The following is a 26274-nucleotide window of genomic DNA, read 5'->3' on the forward strand; positions in this document are numbered from 1 at the left end:
CTTGATAGTACTCCTTTGTCACTGTTTGTCCTTCCGGTGCGTATTCGTGATGTACAATTCTACGGATATCAAAGAAGACAGTAAGCATCACCTTCATTTTGCTTGGCACCTGTCGCGCTTTCTTTCGGCCTTGGAGACTCTGAATGCTTCCATTGCGACGACTGTCTTTTTGTTTCTGGGTCGTACCCGTACACCCATGACTCATCTCCAGTTATCACGGTGTTCAGAAACTGGTTGTTTCCAAAATTGAAGACGCCACTGAAAGGAACCCGTTTTGAGACTAGAGAGGAGATAATGCGGAACGCGACGGCGAAGATGAACACCATTCCAAAAGAACACTTCCAGAGGTGTTTCCAGCAGTGGATGGATCGGTGGACTAAGTGTGTGCAAGCACAAGGGACCTACTTTGAAGGAGATTAGGGTCCAAATCCTGTCAGGTATATAACTTATTTTTTCTGGATTAAGGTCGGATAGTTTTCCGACAGGCCTCGTATATATATATATATATATATATATATATATATATATATATATATATATATATATATATATATATATCTATATATATATATATATATATATATATATATATATATATATATATATATATATCTAAAGTAGGAAGATGTGATGTAGTTCTAAGGGAAAAGTATGGGAAATATGTCTGGGTAATAAGCAAAGCTCTACCTCCAGTTTGTTTCTTCATTATGATCAGAGATAAATGTAAACAAAACATTGGTTGCCATTTTTTATCGTGCTTTTTAGCGTGTTTAGGAAACTCATGATATAAAATCACCTTTAATATTTGTGCCTGTTTTAGTTTAGGGTACTGTAGTACATGCATTAAGTGTTCTGTACATTAAAGGGTAGTTTGTTAACAGTACTACGTACAAGGGAAGGTTTTAAAAGTCTGAATATACATGTTGAATAAATAGGTAAATATGGTGTCACTACTTCGCGGATTTTCACCTATCGCGGCCGCGTCTGGAACCTATCTACCGCGATAAACGAGGGTTCACTGTAGTTTCTTGTATTTTGATCTACTCATTAATAACTAGCATTCCTCTTGCTTTTACAAAATTATTTGGCTCTTTCCATTTTCAAATCTTGCAGAGGTGCCTTTTAACCCTTTTACCCCCAGGCTATTTGGAAATTTCCAACCCTTAACCCCCAAGGGGTTATTTTTTTCCCGGCACATTTTGCAGTATATTTTTTTTTAAATTGCTCTAATAGCCTTAATTTTTGTCATAGAGAGGTCAGGTTGGTCTCATTCTCTTGGAAAATGCCTGAATTTTCTCAAAAAATTATCAAAAATGTGAAAAAAATATTTTTATAGCATTTTTTTGCAAGGACGTACCGGTACGTCCATGGGGGTAAAGGGATGGCTTTTGTGAAACGTACCAGTACGTCCTTTGGGGGTAAAAGGGTTAACCTTTTCAGATTATATTCTATTTAGGTCTTTATGAAGTCATCATCTGCTTCTTGTGTTATTTCATTTAGAAGATTAAAAAATGTCTATAATGTGATAGTCATTTCAATATACAGTATTTTTTTCTGCTTTTTTTTTAGTAAAATTATCTCAGGTAGATTTTGAATTAACTGACTTATGTCATAACATTCGTGTTTTGAGAGTAGGCTTTACTATACTTGAGAGACTTATTTTTCTCGAAGTAAAGTGTTTTGCACCAATACATAGCAATTTTTTTACTGTACGCTTATATGGTATGTAACGGACTACATTTCTGTAAGGCATTAGTTTTGATTCTACTGTAATTTCTAAAATGTTTACTTACCATGTTTTCTTCTCAGGTACTTTGAAGAGATGATGATTGATCCAAGTGAGGAAATTACTCCTGCAATGGTTATAGCAGAGACTTTAGCTAAATTTATTTTGCAGCCGTTACAGCACTTAGGATCAGAGAGTGCAAAATTCATCACAAATTTTTATCGTAAGTATTACAGAATACGAATTCTTAATTATTGCAGTATGAACCATTCAATGCCCAGCATTTTATAGGTAGTAGGTTGGCCAGGGCGCCAGCCACCCGTTGAGATACTACCGCTAGAGTTATGGGGTCCTTTGACTGGCCAGACAGTACTACATTGGATCTTTATCTCTGGTTATGGTTCACTTTCCCTTTGCCTACACATACACCGAATAGTCTAGCATATTCTTTACAGATTCTCCTCTGTCTTCATACACCTGACAACACTGAGATTACCAAACAATTTTTCTTCGCCAAAGGGGGTTAACTACTGCACTGTAATTGTTCAGTGGCTACTTTCCTCTTGGTAAGGGTAGGAGAAGGACACTCCAAAATCAAACCAGTGTTCTCTAGTCTTGGGTAGTGTCATAGCCTCTGTACCATGGTCTTCCACTGTCTTGGGTTAGAGTTCTCTTGCTTGAGGGTACACTCGGGCACGTTATTCTATCCAACTTCTTTTTCTCTTGTTTTGTTAAAGTTAAAATAGTTTATATAGGAAATATTTATTTTAATGTTGTTGCTCTTCTTAGAATACTTTATTTTTACTCTTTTCCTTTCCTCACTAAGCTATTTTCCCTGTTGGAGCCCTTGGGCTTATAGCATCCTGCTTTTCCAACTAGGGTTGTAGCTTAGCAAGTAATAATAATAATAATAATTGATATAACATTTTGTGTAAATTGGCAAACAGATCATTGATTTGTGCACATTGGTTAATATTTATGCTGAGGAGTTACTATATTTTTAACATTGGTTCACATTTCCTGTAAATTTTTAGACAATGATAATGAAGGTTTTCATATCATGAAATTGGTATTAATGAGTAATGTAGTTTGACTACTGAATGTGTTTTCTATATTTGAGTTGGTACCTAAAGAAAAAACTCACTCTAGCCTCCTCTTCCCATTTTATGACATAACCCCCATTATTTGCATTTTATTTTATCCTTTGGGATTGACTGTATCTTGGGTAGTACTGATTTATGGTTGCGAATAGTTTCCTTTTTCATATATGTAGCTAGATTTCTCATAATTTTGTCGTGTCAGATTTTGATTTAAGTCAAATTCATGACCCTCCACTGAAGTTCATATTGCTTTCATCTGTGGAAGCTTCGAATGTTGACATTATCTATTGAAATTAAGAAGTTTTCCTGTTTTCTTTCCTGCCAATACACTAATGCCACTAGTAAAGCAATGTAACCAGTGTCTAACGTGTCGGATATCTTCTTCAGTTTATAAGTCGATATAGGAAAACAACGGCATGTAATCCTCCACTACGGATATCATATTTTTTTGTTTTTCTATACTTATTTTACTGTTTTTAAGAGGTCTTCTCTGAATTTGTTAGTAATCCCTGCATTTTTATTCACAAGAATTATTTTGGGGTGATTATGATCCAAATTTTATTTGTATCTTGTGCTGTGGGTAATTTTTTAGTTGGAGAATCTTGTGAAGAGTGAGTAGGCCTCACTGCTCCCGTCTGGGAAGTACAGTATGATTCATGATGTTTTTTAAGGGGAGTAAGCTGCTCAATCCCACAGGATTTTTATGCATCCTGCCTCTTCCATTGCTTTACTTATTCTATGACTATAGTACTTTGTGTAGTCTGTGACTTAACTCTTCTCGCATGCTGTCAGCATCAGTTACATTTACTTCCAAGTACTCATATGGAACAATTGCTTCAATTCTTCTAAGAAGGGAAAGTACTCTTTTTGTCTTGAGAATCAGCCACAACAAAAAATTTAGTAGATTTTTATTCCCCTGCCCTTTTCAGTTGACTTTATAATTTTCCTGACTTCCTTAAATGGTTTTAGCTGTTATAATTTAATATAATTTCTTCAGAAAGTGCTAGGATGAGGAAATGAATTCATCCATGTTCATAATCTTAAGAAAGAAATTATTTTTAAAGCCAATTGGTATTATCATGTTTTCCAAAGAAAAAACTGGTAAATATAATACTCAATTTGGGAGCATGGATCTCCAAAACGCCTGACATCTTCACAAACATAAAATAACACAGAGCTACGAAAAACACGTCCGAACGTTCACGGGTGCTAACAAGGAATGATGGGAGAAGGATAGGTGGTGGTGGTGGTGGTGGTAACGGGGGATATTGACGAGGGAGAAGTCTAATTGGAAAGGGATCTCTGGTAGTGGTATCACTCGCCCCAGTTTTAATACTGACACCCTTTACGGGTGAGCGAGCTGGATATATTCCTAGCATTCCATGCAACTTTTTTCCCTGGTATATTTAGTAGTATTTATACCTTTGAAATGGTGCTTTAAGGAGCATTTCACGGAGCGACACAGGTTCCTCGCCCAGAAATAGATTTTTCCTTCGTTAAAATCCCTTTTTTAAGCATAATTATTTTTATGCTTAGTTGATCCATTCAAGTTGGCCTAATGAGAGTTTAGGAAGACTTAAGTAGATACGAGATAGTGAAGTGAAATTATTTCATTCCCTACATTGTAATGGGAAGAACTGACGTAAAAACTCCTATGGTGAGGATGATGATGGTTTAGCAAACCTTGTCTGTTTTTCATGCATATTAAATGTTTAATTTTGTGGATTTTATTGTGCAAATATTTATAGATCTGAGCACATTATTTAAATATATGCAAATTTTCTATTATATTTTTACTCCTTAAAATGTTATTTTTATTAGTAAAATAAATTTTTGAATATACTTACCCGATAATCATGTAGCTGTCAACTCCGTTGCCCGACAGAATTCTATGGAGGGATACGCCAGCTATCACAATACTAGAAGGGGGTGTACTTACCAGCGCCACCTGTGGCCAGGTACTATAGTACTTCTTGTTGACACCTCCTCAATTTTTCCTCGGTCCACTGGTTCTCTATGGGGAGGAAGGGAGGGTCAATTAAATCATGATTATCGGGTAAGTATATTCAAAAATTTATTTTACTAATAAAAATAACATTTTTCAATATTAAACTTACCCGATAATCATGTAGCTGATTCACACCCAGGGGGGTGGGTGAAAACCAGTGTACAAGATTAAAGGATAGCTAAGTATCCCATATTTCATATAACAGTTATCTCAAATAACAATGAAATAATAAGTACCTGGTAAGGAAGTCGAATTGAACCGTTACTCTGCCTCTTTTTTAAGTTCGTCTTCCTTACTGAGCGCAGCGTTCCTCTTGGAGGCTGAATCAACTCAAAGGTGCTAAAGTATATAGGGCTGCAACCCCTACTAAAGGACCTCTACACAACCTCTAACCCAGGCGCTTCTCAAGAATGAATTGACCACCCGCCAAATCAAAAGGATGCGGAAGGCTTCTTAGCCTACCGTAACAACCATAAAAACAACAATAAAAGCATTCAAGAGAAAGGTTAAAAAAGGTTATGGGATTAAGGGAATGTAGTGGCTGAGCCCTCACCTACTACTGCACTCGCTGCTACGAATGGTCCCAGGGTGTAGCAGTTCTCGTAAAGAGACTGGACATCTTTAAGATAAAATGATGCAAACACTGACTTGCTCCTCCAATAGGTTGCATCCATTATGCTCTGCAGAGAACGGTTTTTATTAAAGGCCATCGAAGTAGCTACGGCTCTTACTTCGTGGGTCCTTACCTTCAGCAATGCAAGGTCTTCCTCCTTTAAGTGAGAATGGGCTTCTCTAATCAGAAGCCTTATATAATACGAAACCCCGTTCTTGGACATGGGCCTCGAAGGTTTCTTGATGGCACACCATAAGGCTTCTGACTGTCCTCGAATAGGTTTAGACCTATTAAGATAAAACTTGAGAGCTCTGACAGGGCAAAGAACTCTCTCTAGTTCGTTACCTACCATGTTGGAGAGGCTAGGTATTTCAAACGATCTAGGCCAAGGACGTGAAGGAAGTTCGTTCTTTGCTAGGAATCCGAGCTGAAAAGAACATGTTGCAGATTCGGTCGTGAAACCAATGTTCTTGCTGAAGGCATGAACCTAACTGACTCTCTTAGCTGTTGCAAGGCAGACGAGAAAAAGAGTCTTGAGGGTAAGGTCCTTGAAGGAAGCTGACTGGAGAGGTTCGAACCTAGGTGACATAAGGAACCTTAAGACTACGTCTAGGTTCCAGCCTGGAGTGGATAGACGACGCTCTTTAGAAGTCTCAAAAGACTTAAGGATGTCTTGAAGGTCCTTGTTGGAAGAAAGGTCCAAACCTCTGTGGCGGAGAACTGAAGCCAACATACTCCTGTACCCTTTAATCGTAGGGGCTGAAAGGGATCTCTCATTCCTAAGATGTAATAGGAAGTCAGCTATTTGGGTCACAGAGGTATTGGTAGAGGATACTGAATTGGCTCTACACCAGCTCCGGAAGACTTCCCACTTAGATTGGTAGACTCTACGAGTGGAAACCCTTCTTGCTCTGGCAATCGCACTGGCTGCCTCCTTCGAAAAGCCTCTAGCTCTAGCGAATCTTTCGACAGTCTGAAGGCAGTCAGCCGAAGAGCGTGGAGGTTTGGGTGCAACCTGTCTACGTGAGGTTGACGTAGAAGGTCCACTCTTAGAGGTAGAGTCCTGGGGATGTCGACTAGCCATTGAAGTACCTCTGTGAACCATTCTCTTGCAGGCCAAAGGGGAGCAACCAGCGTCAGCCGTGTCCCTTCGTGCGAGATGAATTTCTGCAGGACTTTGTTGATTATCTTGAACGGTGGGAATGCGTAAAGGTCGAGATGGGACCAGTTCAGCAGAAAAGCATCCACATGAACTGCTGCAGGGTCTGGAACTGGGGAACAGTACAGCGGAAGTCTCTTGGTCATGGAGGTGGCAAACAGATCTATGGTAGGTTGACCCCACAAGGTCCAAAGTCTGTTGCACACCCTCTTGTGGAGGGTCCATTCCGTGGGAATGACCTGATTCCTTCTGCTTAGGCGATCTGCTGAGACGTTCATGTTGCCCTGAATGAACCTCGTGACCAAAGTGAGGTTTTGACTTCTTGACCAAATGAGGAGGTCCCTTGCGATCTCGTATAGGCTCCTCGAATGGGTCCCTCCTTGCTTGGAGATGTACGCCAAGGCTGTGGTGTTGTCTGAGTTCACCTCCACCACCTTGCCCAGCAGGAGGGACTTGAAGTTCAGCAGGGCTAAATGAACTGCTAGTAGCTCCTTGCAGTTGATGTGGAGCGTTCCCTGTTCCTCGTTCCATGTTCCCGAGCATTCCCGTCCGTTCAAGGTTGCACCCCAGCCCGAGTCCGATGCATCTGAGAAGAGATGAAGATTGGGGGTCTGAATAGCCAACGATAGGCCCTCCCTGAGCAGGAGATTAGTCTTCCACCACAAGAGAGTGGTCTTCATCTCTTTGGTGACTGGGATAGAGACTGCTTCGAGAGTCAAACCCTTGTCCCAATGAGCTGCAAGATGGAATTGAAGAGGGCGGAGGTGGAGTCTCCCTAGCTCGACGAACAGGGCCAGTGATGAAAGGGTCCCTGTGAGACTCATCCACTGTCTCACTGAGCAACTGCTCCTCTTCAGCATGCTCATGATGCAATCTAGGGCTTGGCTTATCCTTGGGGCCGATGGAAAAGCCCGAAAATCCTGACTCCGAATCTCCATTCCCAGGTACACAATGGATTGGGAGGGAATGAGCTGAGACTTTTCTATGTTGACTAACAGACCCAGTTCTCTGATTAAGTCCAAAGTCCAGTTGAGACTCTCCAGACAGCGACGACTCGTGGAGGCTCTCAACAGCCAGTCGTCTAAGTAGAGGGAGGCTCTGATGTCCGATAAGTGGAGGAATTTTGCTATATTCCTCATCAGATGCGTGAACACCATAGGAGCTGTGCTTAGGCCAAAACACAGGGCTTGGAATTGGTAGACAACCTTTCCAAAAACGAATCTCAGGAAAGGTTGGGAGTCTGGATGAATAGGAACGTGAAAGTAGGCATCTTTCAAGTCCAACGAGACCATCCAGTCCTCCTGCCTGACCGCTGCTAGGACCGACTTCGTCGTCTCCATCGTGAACGTCTGCTTGGTGACATACGCATTGAGCGCGCTGACGTCCAGCACCGGTCTCCAACCTCCTGTCTTCTTGGCCACCAGAAAGAGACGGTTGTAGAAGCCCGGGGATTGATGGTCCCGGACTATAACCACTGCCTTCTTCTGCACAAGTAGCGACACCTCCTGGTGCAACGCTAGCCTCTTGTCCTCTTCTTTGTAGTTGGGAGAGAGGTTGATGGGAGATGTGGTCAGAGGGGGTTTGAGGCAGAATGGAATCCTGTAACCCTCCCTCAGCCAACTGACAGACTGGGCGTCTGCACCTCTCTTTTCCCAGGCTTGCCAGAAGCTCTTGAGTCTGGCTCCTACTGCTGTCTGGAGATGCGGAGAGTCAGTTTTTTCCTTTAGAAGCCTTGGAACCTTTCCTAGACTTGCTCCTGGAAGAGTCTGGACGGGAGCTTCCTCGGCTGGGGGCTCTACCACGAAAGGGCGGTATGAACCTCGTAGCAGGAGTATCAGTCACTGGGGTGCGATAAGTCCTGGGGACTGAGGTAGCAACCTTAGTCTTACGAGCCGATGAGGCTACAAGATCATGTGTGTCCTTTTGTATCAGGGCAGCAGACAAGTCCTTAACCAGCTCTTCGGGGAAGAGGAACTTCGAGAGCGGAGCGAAAAGGAGTTGAGACCTTTGACAGGGTGTAATGCTGGAGGAAAGGAAGGTACATAGCTGTTCCCTTTTCTTAAGAACCCCTGACACAAACATCGACGCAAGCTCGCCAGATCCATCTCTAATGGCCTTATCCATGCAGGACATTAATAGCATGGCAGAATCTTTGTCCGCAGGGGAGGTCTTCTTGCTGAGGGCCCCCAGGCACCAGTCTAAGAAGTTGAACATCTCAAATGCTCTAAAAACACCCTTCAGGAAGTGATCAAGGTCTGAGAAGGTCCAGCAAACCTTAGAGCGCCTCATTGCTGTTCTACGAGGCGAGTCTACCAGACTTGAGAAGTCAGCCTGGGCAGAGGCAGGTACTCCCAAGCCTGGTTCCTCTCCTGTGGCATACCAAACGCCCGCTTTAGAGGTGAGCTTAGTCGGAGGAAACATGAATGAAGTCTTTCCAAGGTGTTGCTTAGTCTGCAACCACTCCCCTAAGATCCTTAACGCTCTCTTAGAGGACCTTGCTAGGACTAGCTTAGTATAGGTAGACTTAGCTGGCTGCATGCCCAGCGAAAACTCAGATGGCGGAGAGCGTGGAATGGCAGAGACAAAGTGGTCTGGGTATACCTCCCTAAACAGAGCCAAGACCTTACGAAAGTCAATAGAAGGCGGAGAAGACTTGGATTCATCCACGTCTGATGAGGGATCCAGGTGTGCCGCCTCATCATCAGACGCCTCATCACCAGAGTGTAGCGAAGAGATCGGAAAGGTATGCTGAACGGCAGAGTCAGCACGAGCTGGAACAACAATATTAGTGGTTTCCTCTTCAAGACTCTGTTGAGGGAACACCTGAGGCTCAGACTGCAAGGGCTGATCACAAGAAGTAGCAGAAGGTAGGCGCATGGGTGGAGGAGGCTGACTCCTAGCATGAGTGACTGAACTCAAGGGTTGCGCTTGCTGAGTGGTTGGCGGAAGCGGAGTAGCAAGTTCCTGAGGAACGAGTAGAGGTTCCTGCGGTGTGAGCGGAGAGCGATGAGGTAGAGGCTGCGCAGAACGTAGTAAATGTCTCGCGAGTTGAGGCTCCTGAGGCGCAAGGCTAAGGTGTTGTGGTGCTTGCCTTGAGGAGGGTTGAGCTCGCTGCAGCGAGAGCTGAGGAGACTGACTCATGGATGGGAGAGGTTGTTGTACCTCAACCGAGTGTTGCATCAATGGTGGAGCAGCAAGTGGAAGCGGAGGAAGAGAGGTATAAGCCTCCTGATCCCATTGCTGAGGTTGCCTTAAGGAAGGCGGAGGGAGCTGTACACCACTGGGAACAGTAAACTCAGAACGTGGCTCAACATCGTACGCCTGGCAGGCGGTACTGCGGTCAGGCGGAGCGAGCGCAGGCGGAGCGAGTGCAGGCGGAGGCGGAGGCGCAACCTTCTCAGCCCGACACTCACGCATCAAGACTGAAAGTTGTGACTGCATGGACTGCAGTAGAGCCAACTTGGGGTCGGCAGACACTAAGGTCTGCTGAGGCAAAGCCTTAACAGCAGAGATCTGTTGCGGCAGAACCTTACTCCTCTTGGGCGGAGTGCAGTCGACAGATGACTGCGGCGAGTCAGAGCTGAGCCAATGACTGCAGCCCGGTTGAGCACTCGCGGACTGGACTGCGTTTGAGTGGTCTAGAGACCTGAGTCCAGCGTTTCTTCCCTGACAATTGATCAGCGGACGAGTAAAAGACGGGCTCAATCGTCTGCAGGTGGGAGTGACGGTCTCTGGAAGACACGCCCGCAACCACCGAGGATACTTCTGTGCGCCGATCAAGGCCTGCCGAACCCTTTTGCCCTTCGACATTGCTTCTCCCCTGGGCTTGGGAGCTTGCAAGAGGTCCCGGACTGGGAGGACGACTGGCACGCACAGAAGTATCCTCACGCACCACACTGACACTGACACTAGCACTTGGCACTGCACTGACACTAGCACTCGTCACAGCACTGGCACTAATACCACCCACTGCACTCTTGACCCTAAGTTCCTTGACTTCGGCCATAAGAGACTTATGATCGCTAACCACTGACTCTACTTTATCGCCTAAGGCCTGAATAGCACGCAAAACAACAGACATATCAGGCTGAGGGCAAATAGTAGGATCGGGGGTAGCCACTACAGGGGTAGGAAAAGGTAGGGGATCATGGGGTGAGGAAAAAAGTGAAGAGTGAGAAGAACTCCTCCTAACTCTACCTCTCTCTAACTTGGTTGAATACTTCAGAAGACGGACAAAATCAAGTTCCGAAAGTCCGGCGCATTCCTCACATCGATTTTCTAACTGACAGGGTCTATCCCTACAGTCAGAACAAGCGGTGTGAGGATCTACCGAGGCCTTCGGAATACGCCTATTACAAGACCTACATCGCCTATGGGTGGGGGCTTGTGAAATGTCAGACATCTTGAATCCAAAGAGTTAGCCAAGTGGGGTTTCAAAATCAAGCAAAAGATCGTTAACCGTTAATCAGGATTAAATAAAAGCTATCTAAGCTAATATAAGAAGGTTTCCAGTAAAGCGACAGCCGAAATCAAAGAGAAATACTTCACCAAAAGCCGTGAAAATACTCCAAGATCAAAAGCGTATCCCAGAACGTCTTGCCGGAAGCATGACAGAGGAAAAATTGAGGAGGTGTCAACAAGAAGTACTATAGTACCTGGCCACAGGTGGCGCTGGTAAGTACACCCCCTTCTAGTATTGTGATAGCTGGCGTATCCCTCCATAGAATTCTGTCGGGCAACGGAGTTGACAGCTACATGATTATCGGGTAAGTTTAATATTGAAAATACAAAATTATTTTATTAAGTAACATATTTTCAACATTAATGGCTATGGTAGTTGTTATGCCCTTCTAAAATGTCAAGTCCATCATAAATAGGGTTGTATTTCCAGAATTTATAATTTACTGAAAAAAATATTTTTTTTCCTGGAACATTTACTATTTAATTTTTTTGGTTGTTATGTGATTGCTAATCAAAATTGTATTTTGTTTGCAGAAAACGTTCCGATTGTGTACCATGTCCCAGCCACAGTATTCTTTGTTGTTCTCTTGATTATAATTTTATTTGCCTTTTGTGGCTATGGCATAGATTTTCCTTTCTGGATGGGAGGAATTCGTCCCATATACAGGACGGAAGTGGCAGATACGTCAGATGTAGATAGAATTACTAAGGAGGTATGGAAGTCTGTTACATATTTATACTTTTTGCATTCATATCTAAAATTTAATTGAGGAAACCATATGGTAAATACTGCTATTTAAACTTATATATCCCTTGTATGAATAGCAGTATTGTTGAAGATTTTTATTTTATATAAATTTTTTCTTATCAACAGTTAGTGCTTGGAGGAAAGGCAGTTAAACACGGTATTATAGTTTGGTGCTAGCATACAGGACATTCATTAAAATTTTTCTTTGGAATTTTATTACTGAAGTTTATTTATAACACTATAATTTGAGTTAGTGAGAATTCAGTTGTTTATAGTTTTTTAATGCAGAATAATTATGGTTTTTTTTTTAAAGAAAAAATATGATGCTTCATTTTTACTTTTTATGATAATGATATTGTTATAACATCAGCCTCTGCAGCATTTACTTTGTGCTAGACATTTTGCATGTTAATCATTGCTATTATTAGAAATAAGATCCTTCTGAAGGTGACGGATAAGATATTTTCAGTCATGTCGTAGTCTTGATTATGATTTTGAAGGCATTATTTAGCAAGGTACAATATTTGTATAAGTGCGTTATATTACATCTCTTCAGGTTTGTTTTTTATTTCATAAAAACATGATTTTTCTTTATTAGAATAGTTGTGGGGTAAAATACCTGCTAGGTTTCTTTGGTGTCCACGTTGGTACCCAACCAAAAGTGTATCTTATACTCCTCAGGTGTTCACACAGGTGTCCACCCGAGTCATTATGTTTGGGTCACTTGATGTAACCTCTTCAGTGTCTTTCCAGGATGAGATTTAGATGACTCGTCACTTATTACGATCTGAGAATTGTGATTATAAAGTCTGATCTCAAGCCCAAGCAAAGGATGAATACTGGGAATGCTGTTTGATTGGAAAAATTTTCCTTGTACAGTATTCGAATTTGCAAACTCCTTGAGGTAGCATAATGTACCTGTTCCTGATCAGTAGGAACCACTTACGGTATTAAGGAAGAACTATTGACTATTGGAAAATAGTGAGTTTGCTCTTTTTTTTCTTCCTCCTCTACCAACTCCTCCTTTCTTCTCATATTCCCTTCTTTAGAAACCTCTTCTCAGAAAGGAGAAGGAGCAGTATTAGTCTTGCAGGAGGCCTCTCACAAAGTTCTTTGGGAATTGCAGCACACTTCTCCTTCAGGAAGGAGTGATAGATTTCACCGACTGACCATTTCTTGGTGTTCGGTCACGTGAGTCCATAATCCATATGAGGGTGAGCATTGCTCCTGTGTCCTTCATCATTCCTGCCTTAACATTGGAAGAATACCCTGATCGTTAGGAAGTTGCTCTCCCTCTTTTGGAGGGAGTATTGACCATAGCATTTATCAGCAGATCATGGGCTTCCTTGAATGGCTCTGCCATAAAAATACTTCAATACAGTTTTTATTCCGCCTTCTCGGTGGAATGATCCATGTTCAAAGGGAGGAGCTTCAAACGGTCTTGCCCATCTATGGTGGGATGGTCCTTATCCACTGTGCACTGCTAACCTTAGGAGGGCATAATAGGGTCTTCCCCTCAAGATTGTTTCTATTCCTTGCTTCACCAAGAGAATTGAAGAAGATGCTCTTTAGTAATGTGTGGATCCCTCCTTCTCTGGAGGTCGATTCATGCTCAAAGAGAGCTTCAAGCAGTCTTGCCCAAGTAGAGGCTTAGGTCCCTTGGTGTAATGGTCTTCATTCTCACTACATAAACAATAATAGAATTTGGATGGTCTTCATTCTCGCTACATAAACAATAATTGAATTTGGATGGTCTTCATTCTCACTACATAAACAATAATTGAATTTGGATGGTCTTCATTCTCGCTACATAAACAATAATTGAATTTGCAATAGGGCATATAAAAGTGCTAGTTGGAAACCACCTTTTTTTAATAAGGCATTAAAGAGAGGTGGAGATTAGAACAAGGTAAAATTTAAAACTTTGGAAAGCAAAGGAGAGACAGAATGGATTGGAGGAAAAGTGAAAGACAGAAAAATTGCTGTAAAAGAATTTACAGTAGTATCATCAAAAGTGTGCCTGGTAAGGCACATTGTAGGTTGTACTCTACAACGGGTTAAGAATCAGTAGATATGTAATGAACTCATGAAAGTATAGCTTACACCTATGGATGTCAGAAGATAAAAAGTCATATGGTTGCGTGATGTTTATACTGTTCATGTAATGCTGTAGTACAGTATATGTCATATTCAAGATTTTATGCTAGAATTTTTTCCATATGCTGTAAATTATGGGAAAATGTCATGTCTTCCCAGGGTCATGGTATATTTTTTTGAAGATAGGCATGAAATATCCATATTTTACCAGAATCAAGCTATAACAATTTTCTTATATTGCCTTTAAAGGTGATATTTAGTATCCAATGTCTTTAGTTTATAACTGTAGTTTGTGATGTAAGTTGCAAATGAAACTGAAATTGAATGCCAATTTTTTTTAGCTATTTAAACATATTTTATAAGGAGTCTTACTAATAATGGATATTTTGTTAGTTGCAGTCTACTAAGGGTACCGTAAATGAGGTAATGTGTATCTTGTTGAGAATATTTTGGACTCCTTTGTAGTGAAAGTATGAATATTTGTATTTAGTTTATCAGCTCAGTAATGTATTTTACTTTCTATATTATTTGTTTCAATCCAAATTTTTATTGGATGTACCAGTAGTTCTTTTCTAGACACAGTATTTCATAGTACAGTACATGAACCAGATATCTTAAGGTTTTGCCCCAAAAATTCTAAAAATATTTAAAACTTTTGTTAAATTATATTGAGAGAAATTTTTTTCCTCAGGTGAAATTTGTATTTAAACAATTTGAAAAGAAGAGACTTTGGAGATTTACTTTTTTGTCGGCATCCCTTTTGGGTAAAGCGATTGATTGATTGATTGATTTAAGGTTTTCAGGCATCCTGACATCTAAGGTCATTGACGCCGTGGGTAAAGCGACTTATACATGATCTATAGTTTTCAAATACTGACCTAATTAAATAAGGTCTAATATTTTAGGAAGGCTGACTTTTTAATTTCCTTGTCAAAGGAAACAAATGGATATTTTCATTACATTTATTCATAATGTAAAGTCGATTGATACTGCCAAGTAGTTTTACATCTTTCGATGGCTATTTATCGTGGAATTATTACGGAATAGCATAGTCACTTCAATGAATATAAAGTTTTTTTTACACACAAAATCACAGTGCTTTACTGTTATTTTAGAGAAAACTGTATATAACCAATTTCAGAAAAATTATTTAATAACCACTTCACAATAAGTGGAAAAAATATTTTGGTTGTTTTGAGTGAAATACTGTACAATGGAAAATAAAGCAAACTTTTGAAAAAAATTATTCTGTAATCAGCAGTAAAACAAATAAACATGGAAATGTAGGTTATTATAGGATAAATGAGCAAGTACGCATATCCAATGGCAACAATTCTATTAATAGCTTGAGTAGTGGATCTGCGGCCTCATAGTGAAGGAGTTAATATTAAGTAACAAGGGAGGAAATAAAATTTGAAAAACAGTTATTTTGGGAATAGTTCTCACCGACGTCACAAAACCAAAAATCAGTGGTGAAAATTAAGTGGTTTGAATGTCAAAGTCTTGTTCTTAAGAAACGGCATTGGCCTGCCGGCTGCCTTTAAGAACAGTATCAATATTAAAATAGATCTTTCATATACCATACAGTAAACAGATTTATGTCAGGCTGCTCAGTATAAAAATATTCGCTGCAAGTCTGAACTTTTGAAGTTCCGCCAATTCAACTGCCTGATTAGAAAGATCAATCCACTATCTGGTGATAGCTGGAATAAAACTTCTAGAATACAGTGGTATCTGGTGTCCACTTTACACTTTCCGAAGAACGGATGCTGAGGCAGCGGTAACAAAGGGGAGTACTGCTAGTCATGATTTGCCAATCTGATGTTCAGTAGCCTTCAGTGGTAACCATCCATATACCAAAGGCACTTCCCCCAATTTTTGGGGGTAGCCGACATCAACAAAGAAACAAAACAAAAAGGGGACTACTCTCTACGTTCCTCCAGCCTAACCAGGGACTCAGCCGAGTTCAGCTGGTACTGCTAGGGAGCCACAGCCCAACAGTCTTACAAAAACTACCAAGGCTATGCCTTTCAGGGTGACCATGACTGCTGGATCAGGGATGTAAAAAGTTCCCGCTTTCTCCAAGCCTCGATCAGGACCTCCAGTGACCTCATCCACTAGGCAAGGATTGTACTGTACTCCACCTTTTTGGGCACCACAGCTTGGTCAGTCTAGGAAGGGTGGCAGGTGAAAGAGAGGAAGAAGTTGGAGATGCTGAGAAAGGCAATCCCCTTCTCCAGCTGCCCTGAGTGTGGAGATGCCTTTCATACCATTGGGCAGCATGGCAATGACATGGTGCTGAACCATAGGTAGTAAGAATCCTTTGGAATGGTTACTTAGTGCCATTTGAGTACTAACAGTGACCCCTGACTTGCACTCCAAAATCACAGAAAGCTCTAGTCTTGGTAGTGGAGATGAAAGCAATGAAGGGGAATACGCTTGAAGTCGTATGATAAGATTCTCCGAGTTTTTACTTGTGCTGAAGTCATATTCTTATTCTAGTCTGTGTAGCTAGGAAAAATACAAATGGCTGGTATTTCAAATATTTGTGTTTGTTTGCTTTCTTTACTAATACTGTAGTAAATTATTATTTATTAGCAGTTAAAGAATCTTACCATCACAAGGTAACAGAAATGTTTCTACTAAGATCTGTCCATAAATTGCAGTCATATAGAACAAGTTCTACAAGAATTAGAATACATATTTTTATTTTTATGCAAAAACATTTTGTATATATAAGTAGTTGACTGACACTGTTGGGGCTTTTTATTTAACAGAAAAACTTTAAAAAGAATTATTATTAAAATCCTTATAAAATGAGGTAACAACAGATACTACATCACTATGATAAAACAGAACAAAGTTGCAAGCTCTCCGTAGATACTGTACTGTATCTGATTTTGTAGAAATGTAGTATTTTATTGTCCCTTTTTATATATTACATTAATGAAGGTTGCACCCCGCTGAAATTTTAGTATCACTGTATAAGGTATGAATGGTTTTATTTCATCCCTTTTGAAAAGATAATTAAATTTAAGGCATGTTTTTAATTTGTTTGTATTATCACTATAAAATGTCTGGTAGTTAATGTATTTCAACTCTGGCATATGTTATTGTGAATTATTACTTTTTCAGGCAATCGCTCAGTTGAAAAGTGACCGTGAAAAGTTTATGACAGAGTCTCGCATGATGCTGGCCGATATTGCGCAAGCAGCATCAGCTTCTCAGGCTCAGGTATGAGATTGTATCGCTTATTGTTATAGATATAGTAATTTGTTTGATATCGAAAAATAAGATAGAATTTTATTATTGTGTTGCCTAAACTCGCATGCATTACTTCGCGTGAGAAAGAATGTATAATCAACGAAAGAGATGGAGTGATATAAATTGCAGAAGATTTCTATACAATGATATACAATGCTGTAGTGGTATAAGAAATAACTTTACCAATAAAAATAATGAAACATGTCAGCCAGTACCAAAAGTAACAGTAGTGGTAAGGAAAGCATTAACAGGCACAAAGAGAGGCAAAGCAGCAAAAGAAGATTGCCTAACAAATTGATTTAATAATAGTTGGAAGAGATTTCATAGTAGTAAAACTTGGTGAATTTAAAAAAAAAGTCTGGAAGAATGCCCTATACCTACAGGTTGGAAAAACTTATATTAATTCACAAAAAGAAAACACAAAACGACCTGAAAAAATTACCACCAAGTTAGTTTACTCTCGGCGATATATAAAATACTTGCCAAGATCATATTAGACCAAATAGAAAGGCAGCTAGACTTTAATCAACCAAGAGAGCAGGTAGGCTTTAGAAGTAAGTATTCAACAACTGACCATATCCATGTAATTAACCAGCTAATGGAAAAACTACAACGTATGACAAACCACTATGTAAGGCATTTATAGACTAGGAGAAAGCTTTGGGTTGTCAAAATTTCAGCAGTAAAAAATGCCCTTCAAAGACAAGAAATAGATGAATCTTTATGTTATAACCACATAAAGACAGTGAGAAAATTCTAATTGAGAAAGGAGGTGGCCAGGGAGATCCAATCTCCTAAATTATTCACAGCATGACTAGAAGAACTTTTTAAGAATCTATTTTGGGAAAATGTAAGAATAATCATTAGTGACGAATACCTTAACAACTTCTGATTTGCAGGTGACATAGTTCTATTTAGTGAATCATTTGAAGAACTGTAATGATGATAGAAAATTTGAATAGAAAAAGCAGAAATGTAGGACAAAATTAATATGAGTAAAACAGCTAATGTTCAATAAAAATGCAGAGAGACAAGTAAGGGTTGTGGATGAACCTCTAGAGATTGTTAATGAATATACTGTACTTAATGTACATGCATAGAACAGACATTAAGTGTTCCCCAAGGACAGGAGACCGAAACGAAAAGAAGGATAAGCATGGGAAGGAGAGCTTCTGGTAAACAAAATAAGATTATGAAATGTAAAATGTCACCTTCTCTAAAAAGAAAAGAGTTCAATCAGATGGTCCTACCAGTATTAACTTATACATCAGAAACTTGGAGCCTTACTAAAGCCTTATTATTATTATTATTATTATTATTACTATCCAAGCTACAACCCTAGTTGGAAAAGCAAGATGCTATAAGCCCAGGGGCTTCAACAGGGAAAAATAGCCCAGTGAGGAAAGGAAATAAGGAAATAAATAAATGAAGAGAACAAATTAACAATAAATCATTCTAAAATAAGAAACAACGTCAAAACAGACATGTCATATAATAAACTATCAACAACATCAAAAACAAATATGTCATAAATAAACTATAAAAAGACTATGTCCGCCTGGTCAACAAAAAAGCATTTGCTCCAACTTTGAACTTTTGAAGTTCTACTGATTAGAACATAGACTAGTTACAACTCAGAGCTACGGAAAGAATAAAGATGGGAATAACATTAAGAGACAGAAAAAGGGTAACATGGATATGAGAGCAAACTAAAGTAGAGGATATTCCAGCAACATGTAAGTAAAAGAAAGGGATGTGGGCAAGGCATATAATGAGAATGACAGATAATAGATGGACTAGAAGAATAAGAGAATGGGAAGGAAGAGAAGACGATGGACTGACGAGCTAAGAAAATTTGTGTTAATAGACTGGCATTGAAATACCATAAACAGATGTGAGTGGAAGGACGTGCCTGAGGCCTTTGTCCTGCAGTGGACTAGCAATGACTGATGATAATGCTCATATATAAAGTGCAATGGTTGAAGATAGTTTTCATTTTTAAATATCTTGTCCAATGTACTATGGTATAACTAGATAGTTTAACAAGTTTTATTGTATACATATTATTTACAATTTAATGTTTTTTGAGGAATCCTATTGTCATTCAACCTTATATTGTTATTAATCCTTACATTTTTCTAGTTATTATGGCATGTAAATGATAGTTTTCTTATACCGAGTGTAGACTTAGCAACCGTAAAATTCGTACAGTATCTTCTCTTTTCTAGTCATGGTAGCTTAGATCTGACAATTCCTTTCTATCATATCTTTACCATAATTGTTTTTATTTTTAATTCCTAATGAATGCTTTGAATATGATAATAGAAAAATGTTTATATTATCAAATGAAGTGACATGTATACCACAACTTTAGGTGGTGTAGCTACTCTTGGTTCTTTTGTGGATACGTAACTCCATTAACCAGGCCAGTATATACATTTTTTTGGGGGCGTAGTTTGTTTCTGCATATTAGTAATGCAACCTGCTGCTTGTATATTTTATGCTACCTGCTTTTTAAATGTAAAAATAATTTTGTACATATGAGTATTTGTAAGTCATTGTCCTTTATGCTTAGACATTTAACTCATTTTTTGGTTGAACTTTTATGATTTATTTCCAAAATGTACATTTCATTATTTAATTTTATTCATTGTATTTCAGGCAGGAGTTCAGCCTTTGTTAATGATGTCATCTGGCATAATAGAGTCCCAGCTAGAAAGGCTTATTGCTCGTCAATTTTCTGGTGTAATTTCTCAAGCATCTCCTAATGGTAATCCACTCAACAATGGACATTCATCGCAATTTAGTGCTTCATCCCAAAATGGAGATGATGTTTTGACAGTAACATCTACTCCATTAAGAAATCATGACAAATTGGAAATGGATGTTAGAGATGGTCGGAAAGAAAAGGTGCCAGCGTCAGACATTGGAGAAGGTGCTGTTCTAGCTACTCCCGATGCTGTTCACTATAGGCTAAAGGACGGAAAGCGCAAGGCTATATTACCAAGCAAAAACTCCCTTTCAGCTGCATCAAGCGAGGCGAGTGTTACCGAGGCATGTGAATCCCCCAAAAATAAGAAAACATCTAAAATTCAGTCTACGAATATTCGTACCAAAAGCCCGGGAGAATTGGAACCAACACCTCACAGCCCAGAAGTGTCACTCAATAATTCATTAAGTGATTTTTCAAGTGATGCTTCTTTTGGTGCTTCTGTTGGATCAGATAATTTTTATGACAAAGTAAAGACTATTTTGGAAGATTCTGCAAACTCTAGCTTGAATGTAGAACACAGCAATACTAGTTATGAGAATAACCCAAGAGACCTCAGTCTTAGTGAAGGTAGATCAATGAGAAATGAAGAAGTAGAACTTAGTAGTTCAGGTGTGAAATTTATGAGCAAGATTAAAAAGGTGATGACTCCATGAAGCATTTTAAAATTGGATATTTTGTGTGTGGTGTACAGTTATCATTTTTAAATATCTCGTTAAATCAGGCACAAAAGTGTTTGAAATTAATATGCATAAGTGACAAACTAGTTTTGTATGTTATACTATGTGCATAATAATATTGCAATGCAATTTATGAGCCAGGCCTTAATGCATTATAATGATTTATAAGTTATTTGACTTGTTGGTACTGATAGTAGTCTTGCTATGTCAATAGGAATTAACATACAGTATTTGGAAAGATTGAGAAGCTTGAACTTTATGTAGAACGAAAGGTATGGACATTTAGAGTGAATGATTGAAAAGATATTTAAGCTGTTGAAATTATTTGTTTACATACTATATGTACCATGTAAGTGACAAGAAGATTAGAGTCGGGGGAAAGTATGTACAGCCAATTTGTTAGTGAAACAAATGCAATTCAGATGTATCAGAAGGTAGGAGAAGAGTGTAGAAGGGATTGGATGGATGGCACGAAATATGTAGGGGAAAAATAGGCCTCAATACACACATAGGAAAAACTGGGAAGTGGGGGTTGACAAACTTTCTTTGTTAGCACTGTATCAAGCAGATAGAGCTGGGTACCAAATATACTGAATGTATTTAAATGCCAAATACTCTAGAGAACTATCTTTAAATTCAAAATAAATAACACAGAGCTACGAAAAACACGTCCGAACGTTCACGGGTGCTAACAAGGAATGATGGGAGAAGGATAGGTAGTAACTATAGTGAACGACACCTCATAGTAACGGGGGATTTTGAGGAGGGAGAAGTCTAATTGAAAAGGGACCTCTGGTAGTGGTATCACTCGCCCCAGTTTTAATACCGACACCCTTTAGGGGTGAGCGAGCTGGATATATTCCTAGCATTCCATGCAACTTTTTTCTCTGGTATATTTAGCAGTATTTATACCTTTGAAATGGTGGTTTAAGGAGCATTTCACGGAGCGACACAGGTTCCTCGCCCAGAAATAGATTTTTCCTTCGTCAAAATCCCTTTTATGAGTTTTAAATATTAAATACAATAAGTGTATTTAAATACATTTATAAATACATATTGAATACATGTACATACAAAATTTTAACTACTGTACAGTAAATTAACACGATTTATGATTAACAACATACATACTTCATACAAGAAAAATTCTGATATATAGTTCCCTTTTTAGAAGTTGGGCTCACAATTGATGGGATTAACATGCGACTCACACTGTGTTCACAGTTCAGCATTCTTAGTTTGACTGGAAGGCTCAGGGCCAAGTCAACTGGAAAAAACTTGCATATTCGCATCATGATTATTTAAATGCATTTAATGTGAATAGTGTATTTAATATTGTTGAATATTTAAATGCATTTAATGTGAATACAGTATTTAATTTGGTTGAAATCAGAATATCTATGATTACAGTTTTCAGTAAGAATACTATCCAGTTCTGGAAGTAGCAAATGTGGGGGAATTACTAATGCATCAAGTACAGTGTATGAATGAAGCAGTAAAACGTGGTGTTTGGGTCGGTAAAATTTGGCAACCGCGAATCCTGCCAGCACTCGGTCGAGTAGTCAAAACAAGATGCCCGAACATTGTCAGGTCTAAGGAGGTTTGGGTTCGTATTAAAAATGGTAGAAGTAAGAGCATTTATAGGGTTGAGTCTGGGATCCATATTTTGACATGGATTTCAGGAAATTTACCTGGTATTAACATTGTTGTTTAGTTATGATGGCTCTTGGTAATTAACCCTTTTACCCCCAGGCTATTTGGAAATTTCCGACCCTTAACCCCCAGGGGTTATTTTTTATTCAAGCACATTTTGCAGTATATATTTTTTTAAATTACTCTAACAGCCTCAATTTTCATCAGAGAGAGGTCAGGTATGTCTCATTCTCTTGGAAAATGCCTGTAGTTTCTCAAAAAATTATCAAAAATATGCCAAAAAAAAATTTAAATAGCAGTTTTTTGCAAGGACGTACCGGTACGTCCATGGGGGTAAAGGGATGAGTTTTGTGAAACGTACCAGTACGTCCTTTGGGGGTAAAAGGTTTAATGCTGTAGCCTAGATTTTCCCTCCCTGGAGGACTATGTACAAGAAAGTGAAAGAAAGTAGTCTTCACTTGAAAAAAATCTAGTTGAAGATGCCTGGAAAGTTCTCATGATCTCTTATGGAGATGACGGAAAATCTTTTGAAGATTGATTTTTTTCTGGTTCAGATTCTTGTGTTGGTGTAATGCTTTAGAGGAAGGTATCTATAAGCTTGACAAGCAGTGTTAGTTATTTTGCTAATGCCTTAGATGCTTGGACAATGGAAAGGCTTCCTGAAGTTTGTTTTCTTCTTAATATATTTCCCAGATCGGAGCTGTAATGACTGGTTTTTCAACTTTTTTCAAGAGCCTTTATGAAAAGTAAGGATTTGGTTTTGTTTGAGATTCGTTAGTCTCCTCATTGACAATGTGCTTAAGAGATTCCAAGTTGGTATTTGTTACTAATCATATTTGTAAATTTTTTTTTATTTTTTACTAAATCTACATACACATACACATATACATATACCAAAGGCACTTCCCCCAATTTTGGGGGGTAGCCGACAACAACAAGAAACAAAACAAAAAGGGGACCTCTACTCTCTACGTTCCTCCAGCCTAACCAGGGACTCAGCCGAGTTCAGCTGGTACTGCTAGGGTGCCACAGCCCAACCTCCCACATTTCCACCACAGATGAAGCTTCATACTGCTGAGTCCCCTACTGCTGCTACCTCCGCGGTCATCTAAGGCACCGGAGGAAGCAGCAGGGCCTACCGGAACTGCGTCACAATCGCTCGCCATTCATTCCTATTTCTAGCACGCTCTCTTGCCTCTCTCACATCTATCCTCCTATCACCCAGAGCTTTCTTCACACCATCCATCCACCCAAACCTTGGCCTTCCTATTGTACTTCTCCCATCAACTCTTGCATTCATCACCTTCTTTAGCAGACAGCTATTTTCCATTCTCTCAACATGGCCAAACCACCTCAACACATTCATATCCACTCTAGCCGCTAACTCATTTCTTACACCCGTTCTCACCCTCACCACTTCGTTCCTAACCCTATCTACTCGAGATACACCAGCCATACTCCTCAGACACTTCATCTCAAACACATTCAATTTCTGTCTCTCCATCACTTTCATTCCCCACAACTCCGATCCATACATCACAGTTGGTACAATCACTTTCTCATATAGAACTCTCTTTACATTCATGCCCAATCCTCTATTTTTTACTACTCCCTTAACTGCCCCCAACACTTTGCAACCTTCATTCACTCTCTGACGTACATCTGCTTCCACTCCACCATTTGCTGCAACAACAGACCCCAAGTACTTAAACTGATCCACCTCCTCAAGTAACTCTCCATTCAACATGACATTCAACCTTGCACCACCTTCCCTTCTCGTACATCTCATAACCTTACTCTTACCCACATTAACTCTCAACTTCCTTCTCTCACACACCCTTCCAAATTCTGTCACTAGTCGGTCAAGCTTCTCTTCTGTGTCTGCTACCAGTACAGTATCATCCGCAAACAACAACTGATTTACCTCCCATTCATGATCATTCTCGCCTACCAGTTTTAATCCTCGTCCAAGCACTCTAGCATTCACCTCTCTCACCACTCCATCAACATACAAGTTAAACAACCACGGCGACATCACACATCCCTGTCTCAGCCCCACTCTCACCGGAAACCAATCGCTCACCTCATTTCCTATTCTAACACATGCTTTACTACCTGTGTAGAAACTTTTCACTGCTTGCAACAACCTTCCACCAACTCCATATAACCTCATCACATTCCACATTGCTTCCCTATCAACTCTATCATATGCTTTCTCCAGATCCATAAACGCAACATACACCTCCTTACCTTTTGCTAAATATTTCTCGCATATCTGCCTAACTGTAAAAATCTGATTCATACAACCCCTACCTCTTCTAAAACCACCCTGTACTTCCAAGATTGCATTCTCTGTTTTATCCTTAATCCTATTAATCAGTATTCTACCATACACTTTTCCAACTACACTCAACAAACTAATACCTCTTGAATTACAACACTCATGCACATCTCCCTTACCCTTATATAGTGGTACAATACATGCACAGACCCAATCTATTGGTACCATTGACAACACAAAACACACATTAAACAATCTCACCAACCATTCAAGTACAGTCACACCCCCTTCCTTCAACATCTCAGCTTTCACACCATCCATACCCGATGCTTTTCCTACTCTCGTTTCATCTAGTGCTCTCCTCACTTCCTCTATTGTAATCTCTCTCTCATTCTCATCTCCCATCACTGGCACCTCAACACCTGGAACCGCAATTATATCTGCCTCCCTATCATCCTCAACATTCAGCAAACTTTCAAAATATTCCGCCCACCTTTTCCTTACCTCCTCTCCTTTTAACAACCTTCCATTTCCATCTTTCACTGTCTCTTCAATTCTTGCGCTGGCCTTCCTTACTCTCTTCACTTCTTTCCAAAACTTCTTCTTATTCTCTTCATATGACTGACCCAGTCCCTGACCCCACCTCAGGTCAGCTGCCCTCTTTGCCTCACGTACCTTGCGCTTTACTTCCACCTTTTTCTCTCTATATTTTTCATACTTCTCTATACTATTACTCTGCAGCCATTCTTCAAAAGCCCTCTTTTTCTCTTCCACTTTTACCTTCACTCCTTCATTCCACCATTCACTGCCCTTCCTCATGCTGCCTCCAACAACCTTCTTGCCACATACATCACTTGCAATCCCAACAAAATTTTCTTTTGCTAACTTCCACTCCTCCTCTAAATTACCAGTTTCTCTTACTCTCACCTCGTCATATGCCATTTTCAACCTTTCCTGATATTTACTTTTTACCCCCGGTTTTATTAGCTCTTCAACCCTCACTAGCTCCCTTTTACATCCACCTACTCTATTCCCCCACTCTTTTGCTACAACCAATTTTCCTTCCACCAAAAAATGATCAGACATACCGTTAGCCATACCCCTAAACACGTGCACGTCTTTCAATCTTCCAAACATTCTTTTTGTTATCAACACATAATCCATTAATGCCCTTTCTACTACTCTTCCATTTGCCACTCTTACCCATGTATACTTATTTTTATCTTTCTTTTTAAAAAAGCTAGCACTTATTACCATCTCTTGTTCAACACACATATCTACCAGTCTCTCACCACTCTCATTTTCACCTGGTACGCCATATTTCCCAATGACACCTTCTACCTCTCCAGCACCCACTCTAGCATTTAAGTCACCCATAACAACCACATAATTCCTTCTACCCAGTCCTTCTACACACCTAGTTAATTCACTCCAGAACTCATTCCGCTCTTCTTCACTTTTCTCACTACCTGGCCCATACGCACTGACAAACGCCCAACATTCCCTACCCAACCTAACCCTTACCCACATTAACCTAGATGATATCTCCTTCCATTCCACTACTTTACCTGTCATCCATTCACTCAACAATAAAGCCACACCCTCTCTCGCTCTTCCCCTTTCAATCCCAGACACTCTACCAGACATTTCACCAAACATCACTTCACCCTTTCCTTTCATCTTTGTCTCACACAAGGCCAATACATCCATCCTT

General features: G+C 39.7%; 1 protein-coding gene across 2 annotated transcripts in view; it reads left to right on the forward strand.

Moving 5' to 3' along the window:
- Window positions 1-23142, forward strand: part of LOC137631521 (uncharacterized) — a 63751-nt gene extending 40609 nt beyond the window's left edge. For both annotated transcript variants that reach the window (XM_068363274.1, XM_068363273.1), the window contains exons 9-12: window positions 1810-1949; window positions 11602-11780; window positions 17048-17146; window positions 19838-23142. In XM_068363274.1, coding sequence (XP_068219375.1) covers window positions 1810-1949; window positions 11602-11780; window positions 17048-17146; window positions 19838-20602 — 1183 coding nt within the window. In that variant the 3' untranslated portion in view covers window positions 20603-23142. The remainder of the gene's footprint in view (window positions 1-1809; window positions 1950-11601; window positions 11781-17047; window positions 17147-19837) is intronic.
- The last annotated feature ends 3132 nt before the right edge of the window (window positions 23143-26274 follow it).

The sequence above is a fragment of the Palaemon carinicauda genome, chromosome 40, assembly GCF_036898095.1.
Source record: "Palaemon carinicauda isolate YSFRI2023 chromosome 40, ASM3689809v2, whole genome shotgun sequence".
NCBI classification, from domain to species: domain Eukaryota; kingdom Metazoa; phylum Arthropoda; class Malacostraca; order Decapoda; family Palaemonidae; genus Palaemon; species Palaemon carinicauda.